Source organism: Mus caroli, chromosome 5 (assembly GCF_900094665.2).
Source record: "Mus caroli chromosome 5, CAROLI_EIJ_v1.1, whole genome shotgun sequence".
NCBI classification, from domain to species: domain Eukaryota; kingdom Metazoa; phylum Chordata; class Mammalia; order Rodentia; family Muridae; genus Mus; species Mus caroli.
Genome location: NC_034574.1, coordinates 116,172,186 through 116,183,047, shown reverse-complemented (window position 1 = coordinate 116,183,047; position 10,862 = coordinate 116,172,186). Strand labels below are relative to the sequence as shown.

At 54.4% G+C, this 10,862-nt stretch overlaps 1 protein-coding gene across 2 annotated transcripts in view; it reads right to left on the bottom strand.

Moving 5' to 3' along the window:
- Positions 1-6: 6 nt before the first annotated feature.
- Setd1b (SET domain containing 1B, histone lysine methyltransferase) overlaps positions 7-10,862 on the bottom strand; it is a 24,061-nt gene continuing 13,205 nt past the window's right edge. For both annotated transcript variants that reach the window (XM_021163458.2, XM_021163459.1), the window contains exons 8-17: positions 8,871-9,132; positions 8,433-8,782; positions 8,242-8,350; positions 7,145-7,705; positions 4,986-6,245; positions 4,198-4,364; positions 2,833-2,964; positions 2,625-2,744; positions 2,408-2,545; positions 7-1,353 (exon numbers count right to left, since the gene is read on the bottom strand). In XM_021163458.2, coding sequence (XP_021019117.1) covers positions 1,180-1,353; positions 2,408-2,545; positions 2,625-2,744; positions 2,833-2,964; positions 4,198-4,364; positions 4,986-6,245; positions 7,145-7,705; positions 8,242-8,350; positions 8,433-8,782; positions 8,871-9,132 — 3,273 coding nt within the window. In that variant the 3' untranslated portion in view covers positions 7-1,179. The remainder of the gene's footprint in view (positions 1,354-2,407; positions 2,546-2,624; positions 2,745-2,832; positions 2,965-4,197; positions 4,365-4,985; positions 6,246-7,144; positions 7,706-8,241; positions 8,351-8,432; positions 8,783-8,870; positions 9,133-10,862) is intronic.

The window sequence follows — 10,862 nt, the reverse complement described above, 5'->3', positions numbered from 1 at the left end:
GGGGGGGGGGGCAGGAGCTGTCCAAGATGGAGATCTGAATTTTAATATCATTTCCAAAACCATCTTCCTTTCTCTAGGAGAAACAACCTGCTCGCTATGGAAATAAATACGCCCTGGCCTCCTGGGTGGGGGCCTCCAGCAGGGTGACATGGGTGTGGGGGTTAGGGTAATGGGGCGAAGCTTATCAACAAACAAAAATATGTCACATGCGTACGGTCGGACAAACCCGTAATGGCAGGGCTTGGGGGAGGCCCTCAGGGCCCTGGCACCCTCTACACCCGGGCAGGGCCAAGGCTGCCGAGAGTGGAAACACCGTTCCCAGCGCCCCCACCGCACTGGGGACACCCTGGGAGGCTCCATCGTTGCTGGCATCCGAATGAGAAAGTAAACATTGAACCCAAGGATTGGGGGGGTGGGGGGTAGGTAGGGCAGCTGGGAGTCCCCAAGGAGGAAGTTCCTGTCTGGGACCAGCTTGGCTCCCCCAGGGTCTACCAAAGGGAAAGGGGCACCCTCAACCACGGGGGGCAGGGACAGACTGGGGAACAGGCCGGGAGAAACTGTGGGGTCTGCTCGCTGCATCCACGGGCAGGGAGGGGCCTTGCGGGTCTGTAGTGTTCTGAGGTTGAGGCCGCGGGAGCCCCCCTCCTCCTGCAGCACCTAGTCCAAGGTCAGCCTGGACCCTGGGCCCACACCCAGTTTCACTGAGGCCTCCGGATTCCCCACAGGGCTCCTCCTCTGATTCTGCCTTCACATTTTCAACGGTTAAAAAAAAAATGTCTTTTCTTCGGACAAGGAAGAAAATAAAGAGGAGACACAACACCACAGAGCAGCATTCTCGGGGGTGGGGTAAAAGACTGAGGCCAGAGCCAGGGAGGGAAGACAGACGGACGGACGGACGGAGAATGGAAAGCCGGATACACAAGGATACAAAGCCTGCGTGCGAAGAGCATCTATAAAACGGAAAGACGCAGGTGGAGAGAGACAGAGAAGCCCTTTCCCGCTGCGGGGCTGGGGCTGCGGGTGGGTCCTGGGATAGTGTTGGGGGGCGCCAGGCCCTAGTGCGGCTGCTGGGGATAAGGACAGCACCTGAAGTGGGTGGGGGTGTGTGGAGCCTGGCCCAGGGCGAGCGAGGGTTCTCCTGGGCTACGGCTGACATCCTCGGCCTTTGGCACGCGGGGACTAGTTGAGGGTCCCCCGGCAGTTCTCGGAGCCACAGAGGCAGGGGATCTTGACGTCCTCGATCGGGAACTTGTAGTCGTACGTGATCTCCTCGTTGACATTTATGTGCTGCTTAGAGTAGATGACAATCTTCTTCTGGGACTCTACCGTGATCACCTTGGCGTAGCAGTTGGGCTGCAAGACAGGATGGTGATGCGGTTAAGACGGGGTCGGGAGCCCCCACCCAGTCCTCGCCATGGAGTTACAGAAGCCAACTTGTGGGTATCAGCTCCACGAATGGCTCTCCGGCTAGCTCCTCCCATGACCAGCTAGGCTAGCTCCTCCCATAACCGGCTAGGCTAGCTCCGCCCATGACCAGTACCAAATAAAAAAAGGTGCAGAGGCCAGAGAGAGATGGCTCAGAAGACTTGCAACTCTTGCAGAGGACCTAAGTTTAGTTCCCATCCTTTATGGGGTGGCTCACAACTATCCCCTAACTTCTGAGTCAGGTGCCCTCTTCAGGCTCCTCTGGGTACCAGGAACACATGCAGTGTACGTACATACATACATACATACATACATACATACATACATACTAAAACATCCACACACGTTTAAAAAACAACTAAGTCAAAAAACAAACAAACAAACAAACAAAACAACTAAGTCTTTAAGGAGGACCACAATTCTTCCTCATCAGACATACTGCAGGAGATGCCTGAATCTGTACTTCTACTCAAGTGTCATTTCTGAGCCCTTGATAAGGGGTCTATAAATGGTAGGCCCTACTTGCCTGCTTTAGTAAATACAGTTGGTTTTTTTTGTTTTTTATTTTTGTTTTAAGATTTATTTATTGATTATATGTAAGTTCACTGTAGCTGTCTTCAGACACACCAGAAGAGGGAGTCAGATCTCGTTACGGATGGTTGTGAGCCACCATGTGGTTGCTGGGATTTGAACTCCTGACCTTTGGAAGAGCAGACGGGTGCTCTTACCCACTGAGCCATCTCACCAGCCCCCCTTCAGTCTTTCATATGACTCCAGAATTCCTACTGCGCTCATTGTACAGACATAACAACTGAGCTCAAGAGAAAAGCCCCTTATCCAGGCTTCTTATCTCCTCTCTCTCTCCCTGTCACCTGTGGTCAACTGAAGCCTGGAAAGGAGACTGAACATGATTGCAGTGCCTGAGTTCCTGGGGTCCTCCATACAGAGGTGGGGACACCCCCATCCCTCACTGGGCACTTACATTGCAGCTGTGATTAATGAAGCGTGCAAAGTTGCCGCACTTGGTGGCGTCGATGATGGTGTCGTGGTCTACTCTGAACATGTAGCTGCTACCGATGCCTTCATCCTCATACCGTTTCTCCCTCATGTCCGCAATCACCTGGTGGTAGAAACAGCCTTAAGTCTGGGCCTGCTCTGGGCCCCTGCCACCCCTCACCAGCACCCTGGGCAGCACCTACCTGGCGAATGTTCTGGCCCACGTACTCGATGACCATCTCGTCAGCAGCAATTGGCTCCATGGCAAACAGGCCCCAGTCATGAATGTGGCTCTTACAGAATTTGAGTTTCTTCTTCCGAAACTAGGGGACACGAGAGGGAGGGACAGGATGAGTGAGGACTCTCAGGTCCCACGCTGACCTGGCTGCCCCGGAGGAGGTCTAGCCTCACCTTGAGCTGGTTGAACTTGAGCAGGTCGCTGTCACAGCTGCCGGTGAAGGAGGACAAGAGGCGCCTCTGCTCAGACCGCCGCTCTGAGCCTGCCCGAGTAGAGGCATGGGGCTGGGCTGGGATACTCATACCCTGCTGGCACAATGGGGGATGACAAGTCAGAAAGGGACAGACAAGGCCCTGTCACACCCTCTCCGGATCTGCCCCCACCTCCTGGCTTCAGGAGGCTTAGAGCATCTGTCTTCCTATCAGTCTCCTTTTGTTTGTTTTGGTTTCTTAGAGGCAAGGTTTAGGGTTTCTCTGTAGCCTGCTGTCCTGGAACTCTTTCTGTAGACCAGGCCTGCCTCCACCTCCTGAGTGTTGTGATTAAAGAACTATGCTGCCTCAGGGTTGGAGAGATGGCTCAGTGGTTAAGAGCACTGACTGCTCTTCCTAAGTTCAATTCCCAGCAACCAAATGGTGGCTCACAACCATCTGTAATGGGGTCTGACGCCCCCTTCTGGTGTGTCTGAGGACAGCTACACTGTACTTATATAAATAAAATAAATAAATAAATCTTAAAAAAAAAAAAAAAAGTGCACTGCCATCACCCACCTCCTCTCAGCACCTTGAAGTGCTTTTATTTTTCTCACAACTGAGCCTTCCCCCAAGCCTCCCACCTTCCCCCTCTTACCAAGATTCTTTCTATTCTCTGTGGTCTCTTCCTATTGTTCTATGTGGCTTCCTCCCTCCTCACTCTGATCCAGCATGACTTTCTCTGAACCCCTTGCACTCACCAACCTCCCTCTTATCCACAGCATTTGCTTCTGACCCTGTGTTTGCTTGAATGTGCCCACCCACCCCCGCGCACCATGAGAAAATAGCTGTTTTATTCACTGATGCCCAGTATGCCATAAGTGTGTGCTGAACAGAGACTGGGTGCATCCGGGGTGGGGTGGGGTAGAAGCCAACTTTTTGGGAATGTATTTATGTCCAAGGTTAAAACCATTTGGGACAGGGCTGGGGAGATGGTTCAGCGGTTTAGAGCACTGACTGCTCTTCCAGAGGTCCCGAGTTCAATTCCCAGCAACCACATGGTAGCTTACGGGTCTGATGCCCTCTTCTGGTGTGTCTGAAGACAGTGACAATGTACTCACATACATTAAATAAATATTTAAAAACAAAAACAAAACATTTGGGACTCCCCACTACCCACAGAATAAAAGGCAGCCTTTTTAAGAATTCTGCGATAGCATCTACCTACATAGCCCAGACTGCACTAGAAGCTCTGTACCCTGCCTTTCCCCTCTTACAGGCTAGAAGGATGCTCTCTGAGCCCTGCCTGACTCTGTGTCCAGACTTACACAGGCCCTGCTCACACGGTACCTGGGTGTCCATGGGGGGCTCGTCTGTGCTGGCACGGCTGCTGTTGAGGTATCTCAGCTTGTCCTTCTTGTCGATGGTATAGAAGCCCTCACTTCGGGCGCAGCCTGTCACGTGCTCACGGATACCATCTTCCCGTTTCTTTTTCTTGGCTGAGGAGAGGCTGGTAGGTGGGTGTGGGTCAAGGGCCACATGGACATTCTCAGAGATTCCCCACTCCTGGTCCCTCTGCCCGGCCTCCCCAGCCTCACATCCCTCTCTAGGGGTAAGGATGCCCAGGTCCACCACCCACCTCCATGCCACCTGGCCAGTTCTGATGATCTGCACTTAGATGCCTGGCACTAGTCATGTTTCTTACTACTTCCTGTTCCTCCCTGAAGATAGGGGCAATGAGGAATCTATGGACAGAGTACTCTGGCAGAGCACCTGAGGCAGCAAATGCTGTGTGACTTTGTGCAGATCACTTAGCCTCTCTGAGTTATCAGTTTCTCCCTGTGTTAAAAGAGACTACTAACTACCCTGTATATTACTGAGGATTGGTTCAGTTCAGCCAGGCAGAGCCACCCTGGGAGATCAGATCAGTCTCCGATTACGTTTATGCTTATGTTTGCACCTGAGACCAGCTCAGCTACCTCCGGGAGTGAGGCAGGCCTGGCACGGCAACCACTTGATAGATGACGGTGACCGTACTACTGCCTCCCTGGGACCATGACTGTAACCTCCCATAAGATGGGATGCCTAGAGGGGCCTCCTGCTCCTGAGGGATGCCGATCCCACATCTGGCAGGATATAGGGATGGTAGACCCAGAGTGTGTCATTCAGCCAGTCCATGCCATTGTCCTGCTGCAGCAGGCGCTCGTAGGTGACACACAGGAAGCGGATGTCCTCCTCGTCGATGCCACCGTTCCAGATGTCGTACAAGATGGTCATCTCCTCAAACTCTGAGCGGGGCCGGAAGAGAGGCTGGGGTGGTGAGGGTTCAGGTGAGGCCGATGGGGCCACCAGGTCTTCGTGCCGCTTCTTGGGTGGCCGCCGCCACGGTCCCCGCACCTTGGCCAGGTCCACGTACTCTTCAGTGACCTCATCTCGGCGAGGTCCTGGGGGGATAGCTTCAGAGGGCCACTGGTTGTCCAGCTCCTTAAAGGGTAGCTTGGTGGATTCAACGGGTGGTGGGGGTGGAGGTGGGGGAGGCTGGGGGGGGAGGGGGGGTGGGGGGGCTGGGATCCCCGTGTTCCGGAAGTCCAAGGTCACGGCCCGAGGGTCATGTGCGCTGGGGAAAATGGGGGCCGGTGGCTGGCCTGGCAGGAGCAGAAGGTCCCTCCCAAGGGCAGGTCCTGGCGGTGGCCGGACCAAAGGCCCATCCAAGGACAGCATGGACGGTGGGGATCTCCGGGGCCGGCCTGGCTTCCTCTTGATGGGGGTTGGGCAGGGAGCTAGAGTAGCGGGCAGCAGGGGAGGCAGCTGGGGAGGTGGCCGAGGCTGGGCCCTCAGGACCGGGACAGGCAATGCCAGAGGTAAGGGCAGAGGCAGGGGAAGTGGGAGGGGAAGGCCAGTTTCCAGGAGCACTGGGGAGGCCAGGGGGCCAGTACGCTCATCTCGCCGACCGGTTGGGAGGGGACAGACAGGCAGAAGTAAGGGTCCACTGGGCTCAGGGAAAGTAGGTGTGAAGCTGAAGTCCCGACCAGGTGTCCGTGGAAGTCCCCCACTGCTCAAGCCGGGGGACGGGGATGGATAGGAGAACGGGCTGCCAGGCACCTGCGGGGAGCTCAGGGACAGGCCACTGCTGCCCCCTGACAGTGGGGGCTCCCCACCTGGGGTGGCTGGCACTGTCTCTGTGCTCTGTGACTTGGCCAGACTGCCACAGAGGCCTGGGGTACGTGGCGGCTGGTCTTCTGGGGGAGGCTCCAGGGGGACGGGAGGTTTGGGGGGCTCTGGGGTCTCGGGCTCAGGCGGTGGGCTGGGTGGCCGGAGCAGTCGAGGGGGCGGCAATGGCGGCTGCAAGGGCAAGGAGAGCATCGGAGGGGGCTCGGGCTCCACATCCAGGTCTGACTCTGTGGAGAGGGAGGCAAATCCAGGATATTGTCATTTCATTCACATGTCTCTCGGAGAGCCTTTTCTCCTTACTGACCTTCTATGCGTTTACCAGTAATCAGCCCTCGGTCAGGGACCCAGAAGGGGTTTCTGTAAGTGCCAAGAAGGGCAATGCTAGCTTTCCCCATGTCTGTCAAGCTATGTTCTTGGGGCTAGAGCACAGCTTGGCGGTACAGCACTCGCCTGCCGTGTACCCACAAGGTCTTGGGTCTGGACTCCAGAGAAGGAAACACTACTTTGTCCCTAGGCCCACAGGCTTCATGGTGGAACAAAATCCAAGTCTCATCTGAGTCCCAGACAGTCTGCACGGACTTCTCCTGGCGTTTACCTCCACTCTCTTGGGATCTAATTTTCCCTAGTGCATTTGCTGTAGCCTGTCTCTCTGACCTAGTAATTTGTGCTTTCATGAGAACAGGTATCTTTGTCCATTTGATCTACAATTGTATTAACAACGCCTAAAACGGTGCTGGAGCCACAAGAATCATCTCATTGAGTTACCGTTTAAAGAGCCGTGGTCTGTACCCAGTCAAAAGCTATACATTACACAAAATCTATAGTTGGCTTTTCCCCCTGATCTCATAAAGGTACAGTCTAACCACATTCGACTATGTTGAATATTCTAAAGTGTTAAAATGAATTATAATTAACTAAAGGTACTGATTCCCCAGAGGTGGTGCTCAGTGGCAACACTGTGTCTGGCAGAGAGACCGTTTCTGCCATTGCAGGGACTCCCAACCCAAAGAAGGGAGTCTGCTGAGGCCCTTCCAGAAGACTGGTGACTGGTTCTGATGGAAAAGACACTACCCAGCTTTTTGCCACATGCCCCACCCGACTCACACCCAGGAGGCTGCAGGATTACCTGGACCATGTTCAGGCGGTGATGGGGGTTGAGCCTCCGTCTCCCGGGCAGGGAGCTCTGGAGAGAGCAGCATGTCCCCTTGTGTGTTGGGGCTTGGCTCTTCTAGGGGCTCTGGGCTCCCTTCCAGCTCCCGAGCACCCATGGGCAACGGAGGCTCCTCCAGCTCGGGAGCCTGCATCTCAGGGACTTCGTCCTCAGCCTCAATGTCCACTTCCTCCTCAGTGCCCAAGGACTCCCTCATGGGGCCTCGTGGGCCCAGAGGCACTTCTGCCCTGACTTGCTCAAAGTCCTGGCCACCCGCTGGAGGCATACTCTCTTCGGCCATAGCCACTACCGTGGCTGCAGCCATTGCAGTCTCTTTCTCCTCCTCTTCCTCCTCCTCCTCCTCCTCGTCCTCTTCTTCCTCCACCCCAGGTACGGTCATCTCCTCCTCGTCCTCTGAGGATGAAGATGAAGACTCGGACTCGGAACTGGATTCAAACTCTGAAGATCCAGAACTTTCACTGGAGGATGAGGACGACTCAGCCGGGGCCTTTGAGGTGGTGATGCTCTCTGTCTCCTCTGGGTGAGGGACACAAGTTGGGCAGGGTTACTTCACAGCCTGGGCTGCTCCTGCCCCATGCTAGGTATTTCCCCAAAAGGCCTTCAACCGGAAGCCCTTTAAACACAGCCTTCAAATGCTGACCGGAGGAAACTACTCCTCAATATAAATAGGCTCCAGGTGAAATTAACATAAGACTGTACATTTGGAAGTGAACAATCTTGGCACCCCACAGGCTCCCAAAGCGGCCATCCCCTCCACTTAGTTCTTAAGCACTCCCATCAACAGTCAGAAGCTACCCCTTTCAGCAGCCCTCCCCCCAGCACCCCTCCCCCACCCAGACCTGGCTCAAGTACCCACTGATCCACTGATCTATTTTCTGGGCCTCTGGACTCACCCAGTCTGGAATCCTAAGGGGGTGGGGGAATGTGCTTTAAGGAGCACACCTCTCAAAAGCATTAAAATATCGGTCCCCCAAATCAGTGACTGATGTCCCATCTTAAGAGCACAGGCTGGGGGTGGGGGGCGGGGCCGGGACGCCCACTTCCCTGCTTACCCTCCTCAGAATCTCCATTGTCCTTCTCGCTGGCCTCCGACAGGGGGGCACCCTGATCACCGATGTCAGAATCAATCTGGCCATCGCTGTCCTCATCGTCGTCGTCATCCTGGGGCACAGGGACAGAGGGACACAGGTGAGCTGGAGGCCCATGTCTGAGCACCCAGCACCCGGGAGGCTCTGATCCAGACCTTGTCGGAGCTGGAGGAGGACGAGGGTGAGGATATGCGGCTCCTGAGGCCTTCCTCCTCCTCTTCCTCTGCTTCCTCCTCCTCTTCCTCCTCCTCCTCCTCGGTGCTTTCTCGGTCCTCCTCTTCCTTGTCTGAGGCGGAGGATGAGGGTGAGGTGGTAGAAGATTCAGAGGATGACGACGCTGAGGAAGAGGAGGACACGGACAAGGACTCCTTCTCATCCTCCTCCCCGCCGCTGTCCAGCTCGAGGGGCCGTCCTGGCCGGCGTCGCACACCCACGCTTTTGGGGTCCCGCTTGGTGAGTTCGCAGGGGGCATCAGCTATGTCCCGGTCCCGCTCCCGCTCTGACTCTGTGGGAACAGAAGGAGTTACAAGAGGGGACACAGAGATGGGGAGGAGGGGGAAACCAATAGCCAGCCAGCAGCAGAAAGCACCGACCTTCATCTTCCTCATCCACAGAGGTTGAAGGCCGCAGCCGCTTCTGGTCACCAGAAGAGGCTGTGTCCGGTGGCTCCTTCCTCTTGACCTTGAAGGAGGGCAAGCGAATGGCGCCCCGCAGTCCAATGCCCAGGCCTAGGCCCTCGTAACCTAGGCCCTCACCCTTGCCCCACGACTCCAGCAGACAGGAGGCGATTCGGTCTTTGGGCTTTGGCCTGTCCTCGTCCTTGTGCTCACCGGACTTCACGGGGGTCAGTGAGGCCTGGGATGGGAGAGAAGGGAACAGTGACCAGAGTCCGAGGCATTGCTGCTGCCCCCTGCAGGCAGCCTTAGTTAATGGCACACTTTTTTTCCCATACACTGGGCCACAACCTCCCTCTCTTTCCAGGGTTCTAGAGCCCCACACTACCCTTCCACCACCGCTTCACCAACAACACTACCACAGCTGCATTTTTTGGAGCATGGCCTCCACATGGGGACACAGGAATGAGAGCTGTGCGCTGCAAGGACATATCTGCATCACTACCACAGACACCAAGGTCCAATTCCCCTGTGCTGTGTGGTCCCAGGGTATTACAAACAGTCACAGTATCTACACAGTGGACCCAATATACCCGGGACAAAAGGAATGGAGTTCTTCTTTCAGAAAGTAATTGAAACCAATTTTATCTCTTGAGCTATTGCTTAAAAAGAAAGAAAGAAAGAAAGAAAGAAAGAAAGAAAGAAAGAAAGAAAGAAAGAAAGAGAAAAGGAAAAAAAAAGAAAGAAGGCCAGCCATGGGAGTTACACGCCTTTAATCCCATAACTTGGGAGGCAGAGGCAGGTGTATCTGAGTTCAAGGCCAGCCTGGTCTACATAGCCAGTACCAGAACAGCCAGGGCTACAGAGAAATGCTGTCTTGAAAAACCAAAGAAGCAAAACCAAAACCAAACAGAATGGGGAGGGGGAGGGGCAGAGAGACGGCTCAGTGGTTAAGAGCACTGGCTGCCTTTATAGAGGACCTGGGTTCTAGTCCCAGCAGCCATATGGCAGCTCGTAACTCCAGTTTCCGGGCATCCGATGCCTGCCTCTGTGGAACACAGGCACGCACTCGCTGCACTTACATACAAAGAGGCAAAACACCCATTACATAAAATACCACCACCAACCAATTAAATACCACTAACCACAACAGAGCTGGGTCTGGTGGCACACACTTGGGAGATGGGAGTATTTAAGGACAACTTGTTTGGCTCCATAGCAAAATTGAAGCCAACCTTAGTTTTAGGAGACCCTAGTTCAAAATTTAAAAAAAATAAAAAATTCAAACCCAAGTTCCTAGCCTTTTGAATCTGTTATATAATTTCCTTTAAAAGTTTGTTTGTTTGTTTTTTGTTTTTGAGACAGGGTTTCTCTGTGTAGCCCTGGCTGTCTTGGAACTCACTCTGTAGACCAGGCTGGCCTCAAACTCAGAAATCCGCCTGCCTCTGCCTCCTGAGTACTGGGATTAAAGGCGTGAGCCACCACTGCCCTGCCAAAGTTTATTTTTATTTTATGAGTACAGCTGCTTGGTCTTCATGTCTGTCTGTGTGCTATGGATGCCTGGTACCTATGAAGGCCAGAAGAGGGCGCTGGATTCCCGGAACTGGATTGACAGACAGCTTTGGCCTGCCATGCAGTTGCAGTGCTTATTAACTGCTGAGACATCTTTCTAGCCCACTTTTGTTAGTTTATGCATGGAGCTGTGTAGCTAAGGCTGGCCTTAAATTCCTGACATTCCCAGCAAGGGTGGTGGGGATACCTCCCATGTGTGGGATGGGGGGAGGGGGGCTTCACTTCTGGCTCAGGCACTGCCCATAGCTTAAAGAATTTATTCAGAGGGCTGGAGAGATGGCTCAGTGGTTAAGAGCACTGATTGCGCCGGGCGTGGTGGCGCACGCCTTTAATCCCAGCACTCGGGAGGCAGAGGCAGGTGGATTTCTGAGTTCGAGGCCAGCCTGGTCTACAAAGTGA